General features: G+C 45.2%; 1 protein-coding gene across 1 annotated transcript in view; it reads right to left on the bottom strand.

Moving 5' to 3' along the window:
• The window catches only part of fbxo18 (F-box DNA helicase 1), a 19,729-nt gene extending 2,522 nt beyond the window's left edge, over nt 1–17,207 (bottom strand). The window contains exons 1-17 of the mRNA XM_076302775.1: nt 17,002–17,207; nt 16,490–16,651; nt 15,359–16,017; nt 14,255–14,382; nt 13,748–13,919; nt 12,344–12,534; nt 11,960–12,037; nt 11,697–11,788; nt 11,331–11,499; nt 10,306–10,525; nt 7,334–7,421; nt 7,154–7,240; nt 6,687–6,823; nt 6,308–6,404; nt 5,494–5,621; nt 2,981–3,056; nt 2,569–2,772 (exon numbers count right to left, since the gene is read on the bottom strand). Of these exons, the coding sequence (XP_076158890.1) occupies nt 2,569–2,772; nt 2,981–3,056; nt 5,494–5,621; nt 6,308–6,404; nt 6,687–6,823; nt 7,154–7,240; nt 7,334–7,421; nt 10,306–10,525; nt 11,331–11,499; nt 11,697–11,788; nt 11,960–12,037; nt 12,344–12,534; nt 13,748–13,919; nt 14,255–14,382; nt 15,359–16,017; nt 16,490–16,651; nt 17,002–17,020 (2,707 nt within the window). The 5' untranslated portion in view covers nt 17,021–17,207. The remainder of the gene's footprint in view (nt 1–2,568; nt 2,773–2,980; nt 3,057–5,493; nt 5,622–6,307; nt 6,405–6,686; nt 6,824–7,153; nt 7,241–7,333; nt 7,422–10,305; nt 10,526–11,330; nt 11,500–11,696; nt 11,789–11,959; nt 12,038–12,343; nt 12,535–13,747; nt 13,920–14,254; nt 14,383–15,358; nt 16,018–16,489; nt 16,652–17,001) is intronic.
• Between the last annotated feature and the right edge of the window lie 978 nt (nt 17,208–18,185).

Genomic DNA, 18,185 nt, shown 5'->3' with positions numbered 1-18,185 from the left:
TGTGTGAGTGTGTGTGTGAGTGTTCTCCACACCAAAATCATCAGGTATCTCAGCTCAGCTTTCTGTTCCCCAATAGCCCCATTTATACGTTGAGCCGATATTAAGACTAACTTCACTGCAGCAGAAAGAGGCGTCGGCCCACCGTTATGTCTCTATAGCTCTACTCCGACGGGAGACGCGGGGGAAAGTCATTTCACCACAGGGCGTCTAATTTGGGCCAATTCGCACGGGATTAGGAAATCTGTATTCTACATGAAGTGGGAGGAGTAACTTGACTTTTGTCGTGCCGTCACTTACGCTGCTTCCTGATCTCGCATTCATACATGAATCATGGCCTGAGTAATGTTTACTCATTAGTTCATACATGAATCATGGCCTGAGTAATGTTTACTCATTAGTACTCATGAATCATGGCCTGAGTAATGTTTACTCATTAGTTCAATGCCAAGTTCAAGTTTATTTGCCATATGCTCAATATATCAAGGATATTAGTTTATTTGTCATGTGCTCAATATATCAAGGACATGAGGTTTAATATATATGAAGAGTTTGGTTCCAAAACGCTACATCCTCCATTTTAATGAATTTTCATAAAACATTTTCCCCCCATTTTGTTTTCTAAGTAATTTCAGTAGAATGGTAATTGGGTATTGTTAATTGTTATTTGATATACCTTTACTCAATCAAAACACAACTGCAATTTGATTGATATTACCTGAAATACACAAATGAATAGCATGACTTTCTGATGCTTTAAAAAACAGAGTATATAACATTTTGTAACTGAACTCTTCATATATATCTGTTATATCAGCTTTTTTCCACAAGCTGTCAGAGTCCTAAACATTTCCCATGAGCCTTAGCTTTTATGCATGTACAGTATGTATCGTCACCTGACATGCACGTAGTGGCCGCTGGTTTAGGCAGCCGACTCCTTCTATCCTCGTACTACTGCAACTGTGGCAGAAGAATTTCGCTGTACTGCAAAGTATATGCGACAATAAAACGTAAATAAAATGGAAATCTTGACAAATGTAGGCTACAATGAAATGTTTGTGGTGAGACTCAGGTATTCTACAGGCTAAAAAAAAAAATCACACAAATTCACACTCCTTGTCGATTACACTGGTAGCCTACACTTGAAAACTATGTTTATACAGGATATGACTGTTTTTGATACATTTTTACAGAGGGTCGTATTCGCAAGGGATTAATATTACCCAAGGTATTTTTTTCCGGACCGTTTTATTGAAGGTGAAATTCACCGTAATTTCTACCGACGTTGTCCATAATAATTACTGACATGGCGCATTCAGACGGGACTAAAACCCCTGGTAATAATTACTTTACCCCAAAGGAACGGCGTGCCGCGATAAAGGAGCAATTATTCAGCAATGAAAACCAGGTGTGAAAAGGACTGCTGTGGAACACATGGCCCAGGTGTAGATCTGGGTCAACTCTTCCCTCTCTACCTCCCTCCTCTCTACCTCCATCTCTTCCCTCCTCTCCACCTCCATCTCTTCCCTCCTCTCCACCTCTCTCTCTCTTATTTTGTAAAGAAATACATCTATCGCCCATGTTATGCCAACATATCTAATTCACCTGGATGTAGGCTACAGTAGATAGAGGCTTATGGACATCTGCTGTTGTCAGTGTGTAGTCTATCCCCACAATAACCTACATGTTTTGTTTATTTGTAAGAAAAAACCATTCATTGTTCAATTATTACCTGCTGACTAATGCAAACTACTGATTGCTTTTAAAGAATTTCACTTGCACGTGCACTCAAGTTTCTCAGATCGCGGTGTCTTTCTGCCATTTGTGAGGCTGCAATGATTAGGTCTACATTATCCCAACTACAGTGATAGGTGCGCCATCTCCGTCTGGAAGCCTATTTGTTCTCACTTGTTTTCACGCTAATAATCAAGAAGGATCCATATGCTTCAAAGAAAAAAACAAATTGAACACTCATTAATGAGCAGCTCAAAATATTTCACCTTGGTCCACTTTCAGACTCGTTGTTAATGGCTGCATTTTGCCTGGGAAAGGTCCGCGCTCCATTAGCGCCTTAGTTATGAAAACTTTAACCATCAGCGACACATTGAAAATATGTTAACTGAAACAACTCGTGAACAAGTAATAACTTTCCAATACATAGTCAAACTATTAGGCCTAGGTGAATTTACAATCGCACTCAGTGGAATATTTTTTATTTTCACATCAAAGGTAGGGGAACGCGAATTTGCGAGTGAACACTTGTTAAAATCACCTCATCAAGTCTTTCATTTAACCCACCGTTGGCGGAAGAAAAAATAACATAAAGAGAGGACACTATGCTTTGCCTGTCATTCTCACTTGTCACTTTCTCTCTGTATCTCATCCTCGCATGAATTAGCGGCAGATTCACATGCTCAAGGAGCTTTCCGGAGAAGTTGGATGTCTGCTCGTTTTGCGTAGTTTTAAGTAAAAAATCGTAGCTGTGTATTTTGATCTGAAAATGCGTGGTTGCTACGCAAAATGCGTACAAGTTGGCAGGTCTGCAGTTCCCCTTCACCTCCGACCCCTCACCTGCGTGGTCGGGCGTGCTCTCTGAGCAGCTGTAGATGCGTTTGATGAGGTCAGGCATGCGGGTGTGGTAGCGCTCCACCACGTTGAGCTTGCCCTCCAGCTCGCGGTCCTCGGTGTGGGTGGCGTAGCGCCTCAGCCCCCCGTAACCCCCCAGCTGCTCCTTGGAGAAGCCGCGGATAAACGCATCCTGGATGAACAGATTCTCTGGGGGGGGGGGGCATGGGAAGTTAGAGACAGACAGTCAGAGTGTCGTATAATGTGGACATTTGGGTGAACCTGCCAATCTCATGCCCAGAACATGCCCGGAGTTCAGTGTGTGCTTGAAAACAGCTATTTTGTGTGTGTGTGTGTGTGTGTGTGTGTGTGTGTGTGTGTGTGTGTGTGTGTGTGTGTGTGTGTGCGTAAAACTCACCTTTCTTGCGCTTCTCATTTGGCTGCATCAGCACCCAGATATCCAGAATCTTCTTGAGACCAAAGTTATCAACCCCCTGAAACACATGAACACAAACATTTTCCATCAATAAAAATCAGGAATTACAGTCATGGGAAAATTGTCAGTACCCTTCCACAAAAAAAAGAAAAACCCTCAATATCTCTCTGAAATACGAATAGGAATTAATCATTAGAAAAATTGAGATAGTCCTACCGCACACTGTTTTGACGTTTCACTTGATTTTATTCAGAGCGAACTCGAGTTCGCTCTGAATAAAATCAAGTGAAACGTCAAAACAGTGTGCGGTAGGACTATCTCAATTTTTCTAATTAAGTATGTTCCTGCAATCTACCTGCACCTAACCAGGCTGTGCGTGGATCTTGGTATTATTAGGAATTAATCATTGTTTATTCCATGTTTACTGAAATCAGACCTTGCTTCTGACTCCAACAGAATATTTTAAATAAAATAACAAATGAAAATGGCACAGACAAAAATGATGGTACCTTTTACCTAATAGTGTTGCACACCTTTAGAGGCAATCACTGCCAACAAACGCTTTCTGTAGCTCTGAATGAATTCTGTAGCTCTTATTTTGAAGAATCTGATCCATGAGACAAATTTAGTTTTCTTCTGTTAAAAAAATAAATATGTCTCGCATGTTAGATTTTTTTAAATGGCCTCCATTAACCTTTATGACTTCTTTGTGTGCTATTGGCATCATCATAACCAGCTTCATGAAATAGTCACTCAGAATGCTTCTTAACAGGAGTGGTCAAAACCCAGGCGCTCCACACGGGAGCTTCAGTAGCACTGCTGTGTCTAACATACAGTGTTGAGAGTAGCACTGCTGTGTCTAACGTACACGAGTAGCAAGAGTAGGAATTAATCATTGTTTATTCCATGTTTACTGAAATCAGACCTTGCTTCTGACTCTAACAGAATATTTTAAATAAAATAACAAATGAAAATGGCACAGACAAAAATGATGGTACCTTCTAACGTACACAGTGTTGAGAGTAGCACTGCTGTGTCTAATGTACAGTGTTAAGAGTAGCACTGCTGTGTCTAATGTACACAGTGTTAAGAGTAGCACTGCTGTGTCTAACGTACACAGTGTTGAGAGTAGCACTGCTGTGTCTAATGTACACAGTGTTGAGAGAAGGACAAGAGTGTGAAACGCTGCAGTCACAGCAAAAGATGGCTGCTTTGAGGAGGCTAAAATGGAAAACATTTTGTTTTGTTTACTGCACATTTGGTCCATGTGAGCTGGGATGACCAACACCATCTCTTGGCAACCTAGAAGGACACTTAAACCCTGAAGGACACTTAAACCCTGAAGGACACTTAAACCCTGACTATTTGTTAAAGCAGCTGGTGGATCCTCATGTGAAGGCCTGCCGTCTCCTGCCGTCTCCGTTGATGCACATCTTTGTGAAGGCATGCTGTGTCATGCTGTGTCATGACATTTTCATAATTGTGGGTTCCTTATCAGAGTACTGCAGAATGTGGGTTCCATACCAGAGTATGTCATAATGTGGGTTCCTTATCAGAGTGCTGCAGAATGTGGGTTCCATACCAGAGTATTTCATAATGTGGGTTCCTTATCAGAGTGCTGCAGAATGTGGGTTCCATACCAGAGTATTTCATAATGTGGGTTCCTTATCAGAGTACTGCAGAATGTGGGTTCCATACCAGAGTATTTCATAATGTGGGTTCCTTATCAGAGTACTGCAAAATGTGTGTGTCGCAAGTATTCAGGAGTGTATGAGGCTGGATCTGACCGGCAACATGTATGTGTGCTTCACTCACCCCTATGAAGTGTGTGTGTGTGTGTGTGTGTGTGTGTGTGTGTGTGTGTGTGTGTGTGTGTGCTCCACTCACCCCTATGAAGTGTGTGTGTGTGTGTGTGTGTGTGTGTGTGTGTGTGTGTGTGTGTGTGTGCTACACTCACCCCTATGAAGTGTGTGTGTGTGTGTGTGTGTGTGTGTGTGTGTGTGTGTGTGTGTGTGTGTGTGTGTGTGTGTGCTCCACTCACCCCTATGAAGTGTGTGTGTGTGTGTGTGTGTGTGTGTGTGTGTGTGTGTGTGTGTGTGTGTGTGTGTGTGTGCTCCACTCACCCCTATGGAGTGTGTGTGTGTGTGTGTGTGTGTGTGTGTGTGTGTGTGTGTGTGTGTGCTACACTCACCCCTATGAAGTGTGTGTGTGTGTGTGTGTGTGTGTGTGTGTGTGTGCTCCACTCACCCCTATGAAGTGTGTGTGTGTGTGTGTGTGTGTGTGTGTGTGTGTGTGTGTGTGTGTGTGTGTGTGTGTGTGTGTGTGTGTGCTACACTCACCCCTATGAAGTGTGTGTGTGTGTGTGTGTGTGTGTGTGTGTGTGTGTGTGTGTGTGTGTGTGTGTGTGCTCCACTCACCCCTATGAAGTGTGTGTGTGTGTGTGTGTGTGTGTGTGTGTGTGTGTGTGTGTGTGTGTGTGTGTGTGCTCCACTCACCCCTATGAAGTGGATCTTGCACAGTGGGTTGGCATCCATGAGCTTCACGGCTTCACTGAAGACGGACTCATTACAGCGGGAAAGGATGGCCACTTTACTCTCGGCCTCACCAGTGCCACACACATTCCCTGGCACACACACACGCGCACACACACACAGACACGCACACAGACACGCACACAGACACATGTGTATGTATGCTAGTGCTAGTGTATATGTGATGGAGAATGGGCATGTGTATGTATGCTAGTGCTAGTGTATATGTGATGGGGAATGGGCATGTGTATGTATGCTAGTGCTAGTGTATATGTGATGGAGAATGGGCATGTGTATGTATGCTAGTGCTAGTGCTAGTGTATATGTGATGGTGAATGGGCATGTGTATGTATGTATGCTAGTGCTAGTGTATATGATGGGGAATGGGCATGTGTATGTATGCTAGTGCTAGTGTATATGTGATGGAGAATGGGCATGTGTATGTATGCTAGTGCTAGTGTATATGATGGGGAATGGGCATGTGTATGTATGCTAGTGCTAGTGTATATGATGGTGAATGGGCATGTGTATGTATGCTAGTGTATATGTGATGGAGAATGGGCATGTGTATGTATGCTAGTGCTAGTGTATATGATGGGGAATGGGCATGTGTATGTATGCTAGTGCTAGTGTATATGATGGGGAATGGGCATGTGTATGTATGCTAGTGCTAGTGTATATGATGGAGAATGGGCATGTGTATGTACGCTAGTGCTAGTGTATATGATGGGGAATGGGCATGTGTATGTATGCTAGTGCTAGTGCATAAGTGACCTACCTTTCTGAAGTGTTCCCACTAGGGTCTTCTTCACTCCTTTGCACACGCTAAGTATGGAGGCTCCGACAAAAGCAATCTCAGGTCCAAACCTGAAACTCTGATAAATAATCCATCCATGAATAGAAACGGCTACACATAAGGAGGGAACTCTCTCTCTGTCTCTCTGTCTGTCTGTCTGTGTGTGTGTGTGTGTGTGTGTCTGTGTGTGTGTGTGCGCGTGTGTCAGTGTAGGGCAAAGGGAGCAAATCATGCACTATAATTGTTTTTTGCATGCATACCATACCATTGTACTTTGATGTGAAATGCATGCATAGTACGCATAATGTGTACAGGTTGGCAGATCGTGTGTGTGTGTGTGTGTGTGTGTGTGTGTGTATACCTGTGTGAGGTAGTAGACGTGTGTGTGTGGGACTGTGTGGAGAGCGTTGACGGCTCCTCTGAACGTGTAGATCTGCTGGTGAGGGTCACCCACTAGGATCTTCCCACACGACTGGGACAGAACAATGTCCATGATGGCTGATCACACACACACACACACACACACACACACACACACACACACACACACACACACACACACACGCACACGCACACACAAAAGGGAGGTCATGATCAAATACAGGTGACCAACAGTGTACTAATCAGTAGAACCCACCAAAGGTGTCTTCAAAACACTACATGAATTAAGCCAAGTCCTAGACTAAAAATCCTAGTCTCTATTGAAAAAGCTTTTAGTCCAGGACTAGGCTTAAGCCATGCACAGGGAACTGGCCGCTAGAGTTTAAAAACCCCAATGTCTGACTGGGCTATGGAGTTTATTTGGACAGGACTGGACAGATTACGTACCTGGAGTACAGTCTTGGGCCTCGTCAATGAAAATGACATCGTACCCATCCAGGACAGGTTTCTGCAGCTGCCACAGCTTCAAGTAACCTGGAGGAAACACACACCCACGTAGCAATCACATTCAGGGTTCAACACACACACACACACGCACGCACGTAGCGATGGTGCTGCTATGCATACCGTCATGGGTTATGTGATGTGCCATCTCTCTGGTGGGTCTCAGTTCGGTCATCTTCGTCCAGATGTCCTGCGCCAAGCTTACAAACTTCTGCAGCCACGAGAGAAAGAGCACGGGATGAGGCTTCCGTTTCATCAACAGTACTGACCTGCCTCCCACCAGAGCAGTACTGACCTGCCTCCTGCCTCCCACCAGAGCAGTACTGACCTGCCTCCTGCCTCCCACCAGAGCAGTACTGACCTGCCTCCTGCCTCCTGCCTCCCACCAGAGCAGTACTGACCTGCCTCCTGCCTCCCACCAGAGCAGTACTGACCTGCCTCCTGCCTCCCACCAGAGCAGTACTGACCTGCCTCCTGCCTCCCACCAGAGCAGTACTGACCTGCCTCCCACCAGAGCAGTACTGACCTGCCTCCTGCCTCCCACCAGAGCAGTACTGACCTGCCTCCTGCCTCCCACCAGAGCAGTACTGACCTGCCTCCTGCCTCCCACCAGAGCAGTACTGACCTGCCTCCTGCCTCCCACCAGAGCAGTACTGACCTGCCTCCCACCAGAGCAGTACTGACCTGCCTCCCACCAGAGCAGTACTGACCTGCCTCCTGCCTCCCACCAGAGCAGTACTGACCTGCCTCCCACCAGAGCAGTACTGACCTGCCTCCTGCCTCCCACCAGAGCAGTACTGACCTGCCTCCCACCAGAGCAGTACTGACCTGCCTCCTGCCTCCCACCAGAGCAGTACTGACCTGCCTCCCACCAGAGCAGTACTGACCTGCCTCCCACCAGAGCAGTACTGACCTGCCTCTAGGGTTGGGTATCGTTTGGGTTTTATCCGATACCGGTGCTAAAACGATACTTTTAAAACGGTGCCTGAACCGGTACTTTGTTTTTAAAATATTTTAAATTAAAATGGTCTAAAGCATGAATTGCTTTTTTTATTGATGAGACAAATTTGAACATGAAATTGAACTGTTATATTCAATTTACTATCAATATCTGATTGCCCCTATGAATAATACATTTAAATGTTAAAACAGCTTGCCATGCATGCACACACAATGGTAAGCTCTGCTTTCAAGTTTACCCAGTGTAGGCGGTTTGCCATAAGGTATGTTAAAACCGCTTGCCATAAAACTGGCAGGTCATGGACAACGGCATTTGCAAGCAAGCTAATCTAACAGGGACTGCTTTCCAGTTAATTCAGTGTGTTGCCAAATGCTTCAAGAAATTGTATGTCTTAACCCATAACACGCAGTAGTTTTGAACATGTTAGGCTACATGTCGGTGTTGAAGTGTTAAGATTCCCAGCAGAAGGCATTTTAACAGCAATTATGGCTATGCGCTAACACCAGTCAGCTGAGTTTAATTAGCGATAACGTACGGAGATGGTTTCGTAGCCTCTTTGACAGCTCAGTGACATCAGGTATGTAACCTACATATTTGTTTTTGCCAGCTAACTTTTGACATGATCTTCATATTCATTGTGATGCTATATGGGCCTCATGCACATGAAAGATTAATATCATGCCATTATGTTGTTTAACACACCGTGAAATAAAGTTTTTACCTTACAACTTTGCTGATAACATTTCAAATAAATGTCAGTTAGCGCATTAGCAAGGATATTGTGTAACGTATAGGCTAGGCTAGCCTACTGTTGATGTTGTTTCATAGCCTTTTGCTTGTGTGTAGTTAGGCCCACTGCTAGATTTTGACAGGAGCTCGCGATATCGCTTTAAAGTAGAAGCTACTTGGGCTCACGCAAGCTGTCAAACACTGTCCACTCATGTGGTGCACCCCTCTGGTTTATACATCCAGTGTTTATCATCTAACTGTATCTATATGTGTTGCTATCAGAGCAAGACGTTAAAGATGGCGCATGACATGCAGTGATGCCTCGTATTAAAAAAAAAAAAAAAAAACCTATTTAAGCACCGAAATGAGGCACCGAAATCCACGTTGTTATTCGATGCAGTTACTACCGTTTGTGTCGGCACCGGTGCAATATTAGAACCGTGTTTAGGTGCCCAACCCTACCTGCCTCCCACCAGAGTCAGTGGTCATCAACAGTACTGACCTGCCTCCCACCAGAGTCAGTGGTCAGCCAATTACACACAAACACACAGAGACAAATTCACACAGGGAACCAAAGCAGCTCCACCTCTAGTCCACCCTGCTATACAAGTCCAGTGATTTTACATTTACGTTCAAATGTTTACATTTTTAAAACATCAAAACAGTCAATAATAAGGTTGGGTTGACCATATCTCATAAGTCAGGTCGATGGCTAGTAGATACACATTTATGTTACAAATTGTACATGGTGCCTTGCAAATCAAATTAAAAAATAAATAAGTAAATAAATAGAAGGGTTCCAGTGTGACATAGAAGCGGAGAGTTGAGTGTGTGTTTTTGTGTTTGTGTTTGTGTATGAGTGTTAGTGTTAATGTTTGTGTGTTAGTGTTTGTGTGTTCGTGTTAGTGTTTGTGTGTTAGTGTTTGTGTGTTAGTGTTTGTGTGTTAGTGTTTGTGTGTTAGTGTTTGTGTGTTAGTGTTTGTGTGTTAGTGTTTGTGTGTTAGTGTTTGTTTGTGTGTTAGTGTTTGTTTGAGTGTTAGTGTTTGTTTGAGTGTGTGTGTTAGTGTGTTAGTGTGTGTGTTTGTGTTAGTGTCTGTTTGTTTGAGTGTGTGTTAGTGTTTGTGTGTTAGTGTGTGTGTGAGTGTTTGTGTGTTTGTGTTTGTGTGTTAGTGTTAGTGTGTTAGTGTTTGTGTGTTAGTGTTTGTGTTTGTGTGTGAGTGTTAGTGTGAGTGTGTTAGTGTTAGTGTTTGTTTGTGAGTGTTAGTGTGTTAGTGTTTGTGTGTTAGTATTAGTGTGTTGGTGTTGGTGTGTTAGTGTGTTAGTGTTTGTGTGTTAGTGTGTTGGTGTTAGTGTTAGTGTTAGTGTTAGTGTGTTGGTGTTTGTGTGTTGGTGTCAGTGTGCTCACTTCTCTCTTCTGGGCGTCAGGGCGCTCCACGAGGCCGCGCTGGTTCTTGTACTCGGAGGGCACGTGGTGGCTCATGACGCGCTCGTCCCGCGAGGCGCAAAACTTGTTGATGGTCTGACTCACCACCTTGGCGTAGACGAAGCCGCCCCAGCCCTTGGGCAGGACCCAGGCCACGGAGAACGGCCTGATGGCACCAGAGAGCTTATTCAGCTGCTGGTACCTGACACACACACATTAGAAAACGAACACCAGAGAACTTATTCAGCTGCTGGAACCTGACACACACAACCACACATTACAAAACTAACTTTACACCAATGACATCCAACACATGCAGTCATAAAACACTTAATAACCAATGTTCAACTGATGCCTTAGAGCAAAATATTTCTAGACATAAATAAATCTAAAAACACAAAAGTGGACAGTTAACCTTTAGATCAGCGGTTCCCAAACTTTTTCCCCCGCGGACCACCTTCTACATCCTGACTCGGCTCGCGTACCCCCACCATCCAACACATCCCCCTGCGCTCCATCTCCACCTTCATTAGTCCGCCCCCCATCCCATTCCATCGTTACCTGTGTCCTGCTCTGTTTCTCTCGCTTCTCCTCTTCGATCGCTTTAATTAGGCCTTTTGGACAGTGTCCCTGTTTTTAGCCAGTTTTCCATGTTTACGCAGCCTTCTACCTAGCCTATACTTCCACGAAACTAACGCACCAGATATTCTGGCTGCCCGCAGGAAATCACGTGTAGCCTATTGTGTGTAGCTTATTTTTTAATGAAAACATACCCTATTATAGAGTTTACAAATGATTTCCTTTAATTTCACGTTTCCATATCATTATAACCCGATTCGAAATGATGTATCATTTATGAATTAATTAGAGTATTAATTAATTAATCATTTTTAACTCTATTCCGCCATTGCCCTTTTCATCTCGCGTACCCCCTAGTGGCAGCTCGCGTACCACAGTTTGGGAATCCCTGCTTTAGATAATCTAAAGTATAAAATGTTGAGTCTGACCTTGTTCCCACTGCCCTGAAGGCCATGGAGTGGATGGTCTTGCAGTGGACGTTGGTGGGGAAACAGCGCTGGGCGTGTGTCTGCACAGACTTGTTGAAGGCCACGTAGAGGAACTGCAGGTGAGGCCGCGAGCGTGCATACTCCACAAGAGTAGTCGTCTTTCCAGTGCCTGCCCCAAAACACGTTCAAAATAAACATTGCTGCGAACATTGCAAGATATGATACAGGGATGCATGTTGTTACACAAGCAAAGTTACTCATTAAAAACAATCCATTGAGTTGCCTCACCTGCGAAGGCCATGATTTTGACCACATGGTTGGACTCACCTGCGAAGGCCATGATTTTGACCACATGGTTGGACTCACCTGCGAAGGCCATGATTTTGACCACATGGTTGGACTGGATGTCATGGTTGATGATGAGCTGTTGCTCGTGGGTCACCCGCATATTCGATACCCTGGACATACAAGATCAAGACTGAAGGGCGCTTAGTGCTTAGTGTGTTTGTATGTATGTATGTGTGTGTGGGAGAGAGAGAGATAGAGAGGCAGAGAGAGAGAGAGAGAGAGAGAGAGAAGAGAATGTGTGCATATATGCGGGGAATTTGAGGGTGAGGATAATCACCTACCCTGGTGAGTTCTTGGAGTTCAGAGGGATTGAAATGTTCTCCAAAATCTGCAGCACGTAGTAGATATTATAGTGCAACCTGCAGCAGAGAGTAGATATTATAGTGCAACCTGCAGCAGAGAGTAGATATTATAGTGCAACCTGCAGCAGAGAGTAGATATTATAGTGCAACCTGCAGCAGGGAGTGGAAGTCAGACCAGTTAGCAAGAATTAATAACACTCTCCCTCCTCCCCTACACACACCCAGCTGAACACACACACATACCTGCCACAGGTGTACTCCCCCTCCTCCCCTACACACACCCAGCTGAACACACACACATACCTGCCACAGGTGTACTCCCCCTCCTCCCCTACACACACCCAGCTGAACACACACACGTACCTGCCACAGGTGTACTCCCCCTTGTCCTTCATGGCGATCAGCAGGGTGGCAACGGCCCACAGGTACTCACTGGCGCCCTCTGGTGTCAGCAGGCAGTCGGTGCGCTGCAGCAGACGCACCAGCTGCAAGACGTCCCCAACGCCGTCTGCCAGCAGCAGCATCACAGCCATCACACCCCACGGACTCGCCCCCTACACACACACGCGCACACACACACACACGCGCACACACGCGCGCACACACACACACACACACACACACACACACACGCACACGCACACGCACACGCACACGCACACGCACACGCACACACACACTAGTATATATACTCTTTTGATCCCGTGAGGGAAATTTGGTCTCTGCATTTATCCCAATCCGTGAATTAGTGAAACACACTCAGCACACAGTAAACACACAGTGAGGTGAAGCACACACTAATCCCGGCGCAGTGAGCTGCCTGCTACAACAGCGGCGCTCGGGGAGCAGTGAGGGGTTAGGTGCCTTGCTCACCTGTGCACTTCAGCCGTTCCTACTGGTCGGGGTTCGAAGTCCGAAGCGCTAACCAGTAGGCCACGGCTGCCCCCAATAGCAATAAAAAAATATATATAATAAATAAAATATAATAAAAGGGTAGCAATCCATCAAATGTGTATATTCTGTGATTATGTGTGAACTAGTGCTGCAACGATGACTCTTTGTGACTCCACACAGAGGTTCAGTAGTGTGTGTGTGTGTGTGTGTGTGTGATGGCACAATGGAGAGAGAGGCAGTGAACTCCCAACAAACTGTCAAATGTGGGAACATTAATACGTGAAATAAAACAACAAAATAGGTTGAATTCAGACTCCAGAAAACAGATCTGTCATTTCATGGAAGCACGATGGTGATGCATATGAACATATCAAACACAAGCACCCTGGAGTGGTGATCTAACGCTACTCCGGATGGGTAAATTTTAGTGAGTAACTATTTCAATAGCCGATGCCTTTCTGCCAGCTGGCTATAAATTAATGATTCATCAAGTGCAGACTTGAGCAGGTCAAACATGCTCTGGAGCCCAGAATTGGAGCCGCGCCCATAAGCATGGATGCTGGGTAAGCCAAACCCGTAGGAAGCATGGATGCTGGGTGAGCCCATAGGAGGCATGGATGCTGGGTGAGCCCATAGAAGGCATGGATGCTGGGTGAGCCCATAGGAAGCATGGATGCTGGGTGTGTCAGAAATAATCATTAGTTGCAGCCCTAGTGTGAACTGGAAAGGGCATGTGAGCTCTACCATGTGAGTTTGTGTGCATATCTTTGTTCACTTTATATGGTTAATGTACTTCAACTACTTTTATTATGTAACCTCAACCGTGTGTGCATATGTGTGTGTGTGTGTGTGTGTGCGTGTGCGCCTACTCACACCAGTGATGCTTGGGATCGCACTCATGACACACTCCAGTTTGGAGGGCGGCTGAGCTTTCTTGAGGTATGTGATGCAGGCGAGCGCTTGTGGGTAGAGACGGTGTGTGCTTACGCTCCGCAACACACACTCCAGGTTGACGCGTGTGCTGTGCTTGTAGCCAGTCATGTACCTGCAGAGCACATACACAAAAAGCCCAACAGGAAATCAGAAACTGGAATGTGTGATGTGAGGACGCGTACATTAACCCACCTTGTTCATTGCTCTACTTTGCATTATCATTCCTCAATAACTGGAGGTGCCCTGCATAAACAGCCAAAGTGATGATTTTTGGCTGACTCAGTCTACAGAGAGACCATTTGCCAGTAACCCTGTGACTTGTGGTTGTGAAACCCTGTTTGTAAGTTTGCATGCTACTTGTTGGTTCTAAACCCATGACATCATTTTAAATGTTTGTTAGCTGCTAGCTCTCCCAGTCTAGCTATACAAACAAATCCTCTGGCACACCTGAACATGTTGACGAGGCTGAGCTCGTCTTTGAAGAGATGGTTTTCACTCAAGATGGCGTTCAGCTCCTTGACTGCCGCCGGCTCCCGCCGCTGATAGCGGAAGTACAGCTTCTTCCATGGAACAAACTACAGCCCAGAAACACAACGGCCACCAGAACATGGAACAAACAAACATCACTATTATAACGCAGACTGAAGATGACAACATGAACACACAGAGGTAATACACAGAGAAATGTGATTAAAGAAGCTGCAGTTCTGTGGTTGAAAATTAGAAACCACCTCACAAATTCATTCATGGCACTTCAGTCAACTTCCCCAGGATCATTATTCTACAACTGTGATAGGGTATAATGGGATGGGGTATAATGGGATGGGGTATTATGGGATGGGGTATTATGGGATGGGGTATAATGGGATGTGGTATTATAGGATGGGGTATTATGTGTTGGGGTATAATGTGACGGGGCCAAGTAGGTGTTGCTATTAAATTACGACAATATAATCATGGTAATTCCTTGCAATTAAAAACAAATGTTAATCTTGCATAACTCTAAGGCTAGATATTTGTAAGCAAAGTTATATTATTTAAAGCTGCAGTAGGCAATATTTTTTTGATCATATTCACTGAAACCGAAACGACACTATGCTCCGAGAGAACAACATAAATCAGCTGGTTTTAAAAAAAAAAAAGCCTGCACTTCTACCTCCACCTAGAGCCTGTTATTTGTTTTGCAAAAATCCACAGCTCCCGGTTCTTCTGGTCCAATCAGAGCAGGGCTGTGTGAGATCTGACTGTCAATCACAGTCTGGTGCGCACTGACGAGCACAAACTCAATGAAAGGGTGCTCAGTGGTAGTGGGGGAGGGGGATGAGAATTGTAAACATTAAAAATTTTGGCTAAGCCCCATCAATCTGTCAGACTTGCCAACCGCAGCTTTAACAGCCACACCTCTAATGTGTGAATGTCCCCTACCTTTTCATATTTAATAGCCACACCTCTAATGTGTGAATGTCCCCTACCTTTTAATCTGTCATTTTCACCTGAAACAAGCATCTTCCTTCCGAGTCTCAACTAAGTAATCAGAGTCTCTGTCCTTACCTTTGGGTCGGCGACGATGTCCCTCCACGACCTGCAGACGCACTGGATGCTGCCGTAGAGGTCGACAGCGGGCAGCAGGCCGAAGACCTGCCTCAGCACCTCCTCGGGCAGGTGCTGGAGTTGCCCCTGGGGCACCTGAAGGCCCTCCCGCACCCCTAGCAGCCCGAAACAGGAGTCCGGCAGCGGCTCCGCAGGGTCCCCCTCAGAGGTCTCGTCCTGCTCAGCCGTCAGCTGGAGCCTCCGGGAGGCCGAGCGGTGGCCGGTGGTGGCTAGGGAGGGGGATGTAAGAAACGGCTGATGCTCCCAACTGCTGCATCCAGCCCCTCGGTTCAAACTTAGAGAGTTCGTCTTGGAGGGGGTGAGACCCTCACGCTCAAAATCGTCATCATCTCCAAACATGTCCTCGGTGATGCCCTCCATGTAGTCAATATCCTCGTCCACCACTTCTTGCTCGATTGCCTTCTTGAGCTTGACAGGGGTCGAGTCCTCCTCCACGTTCACCTCCTGCTTGACCTCCACAGGGGTCGGCGCTGCCTTGGCCCCTGCCCCTTCCTCACGCCTGTCTTGGGAGACTGCCTTCTGGGGGCTGACCCTCATGACACCAGTAATGGGGTAAAACTGGGTGATGTCTTTCTGGTTGTCAACACCACCATTTGAGGCTGCAAAAACAGATTTCAAATCAAAATTTTTTCCAACGTCATCAGCATCGAATATTTTTAAAAAGGGAAAACTAGTCTTGAAAGTTACATATGGAGGATTTAAGCGGTCCCACTGACTTTAATCAGTATCACCAATTGAAGCCAAGCACACACACAGTCCTTTACTGCTCCTCACCCCTACCTCACCTACTGTCCCAGGTTATGGTTAGAGTTAGCATAGAAGGCAAGTGAGAGATTTGGTTTGGGACAGTGGCACGGGACAGTAGGCAAGTGGCACGCGCCACTAACAACAGTAACATTACAGTTTTTGCTCATACAGCCTCTGGAATTAGGGTACAGTGTTACCCGGGCAAGGCAGGCCAGGGCTGCTGCTCCAAGTTATGTGCACATTAATTACATGAGCACCCTCCAACTGTAGCGCCCAAGCAGCAGCAGTAACAACACAGTTTGACAGTTTCCTCATGTAGCCTACCGCGTCTTTGTCTCTTGGTGGGGGTCCTAGGGTACAGTCCACGGTTGGGGTCTTTGCTGCTTCGTGCGACCATCAGGGGTTCGGTGAGGGGATGAGTCCCCTCTGTGCTTTGACCCAAACCCACGCACTCAGATGCACTTAGATGTCTTCGCTTTGCTTTACCTGAATGAAAACAAAACAATGACCACGAACTACAGTCCACCCATGCTTGCTGACTTGCTAAGCAGTCTGCTGAAGTTTGCCAGCTAACGTTAGTAATGTTAGGCAGTTTGCTTCATTTGTCACAGGACAAGGCCAACATATTCGAAACCATTCGGTGTGCAATTGTCTAAATACTTTACTGACTATATGGTCGTAATACACTTGAAACCTTGGCAGCGTTTTCTATTAAATTAAAACAAAACAAACTAACGCTGACTGCTCTTAGCTTGCTAGCTACCCGAGCCAGCTGAAGATGGAAGTACTTTAACACCTCAAAAAGTGTTCCATTGTCAAGAGAAGTATTCAATTACCTTTAGCTGCAGTTTCCATATTTGCATTCTATCGTTGGCTTTTGTTGTTAACTTTGGTTTGCAGAGGTAATCGCTCCTCAGAATTTGGATGCTGGAATCATGTGTAGTGGTAGTGACTACTTGCCGATTTTCCTGCTGTGTGTTGTTTTCTAGTGACGTAATTTCCTGTGAGTTTAAACTCAGAGCGGGGACTGGTAAGATTAGACAGTAAAAGAAATGGACAGTGACATTCCGTAGGACTTGAATGGAGAGAAGTGAAGTTAATTTGAACCAGTTTCCTGTTGGGCACTGTGGTGGACTAAAATAGTTGTAGACATTCTCTGGTTGTAGCCAGTCCAGCAGCCTCTTGTTCTGGGGTTTGTGAATGCAGTTTGCAATCTATAAGTGCTTTACTGCCATCTCATGGACTGAGGTGTCATCTCATTGGGATATTAAATAAATAAATTAAATAAAACTAAATCCCATTTACAAGCTGCGTTTCTCTCATGAACAATTGCCTTAATAATTGATTGCGACCCAGGTAGGCTACTCAAGTGGGGATGAAAATAGCTGCTTTTACCTGAGGTTGAATCTTTTGATGCATCCCTAGGCCTAGTGTGTCTACATTAGGCTAGTAGTCTGAGCGAATTAGCCTAGAAAAGGGTCAAAGGTGGAAGTAAATACAGCAAAAGCATATTTGGCATCATTTGAATCATAATTTTCTGTAGATTAAGAATTTGTGGTGCCTACAGCGCAGATTTGTACCGAAAAAAATATATAGGGCTTTGAATGGAGCATGGCACAATGGTTTTTGGGCCAAAAACGTATGTTAGTACATCTTGATATTAGCTGATATCTCTTAAGCCAATTGAAAGATATTCATCAAACTTGGTCTACTTACCCACTACAAGTTGTCAAAGAGCTGGCAAGACAATTTAGGTCTTGAGGTCAAAGGTCAAGGTTACAAGGGGTCACACAAATAACTCACATGCAGTATTTGGTTCATATCTCCAAAGCAGACTGATGGATCTTTATTAACTCTAGTACATTTATTGTCTATACAAGTTAGATGAACTTAGGGACTCAGGGCCATGGGGTCAAAGGTTAAGGTCAGTTTCATCCCCTGACATACAAGGTTATAGATGGTGGAGACATGCTAATCAACATGCCATGTTCAATTCAATTACTGTAAATATAGTGAACTT

This window comes from Alosa pseudoharengus, unplaced genomic scaffold, assembly GCF_046254945.1.
Source record: "Alosa pseudoharengus isolate Yale_2024_CS ecotype anadromous, Long Island Sound unplaced genomic scaffold, YU_APseudo_1.1 YU_APseudo_1.1_scf_24, whole genome shotgun sequence".
Lineage (NCBI taxonomy): Eukaryota > Metazoa > Chordata > Actinopteri > Clupeiformes > Clupeidae > Alosa > Alosa pseudoharengus.
This window is presented reverse-complemented; position numbering and strand designations above follow the sequence as displayed.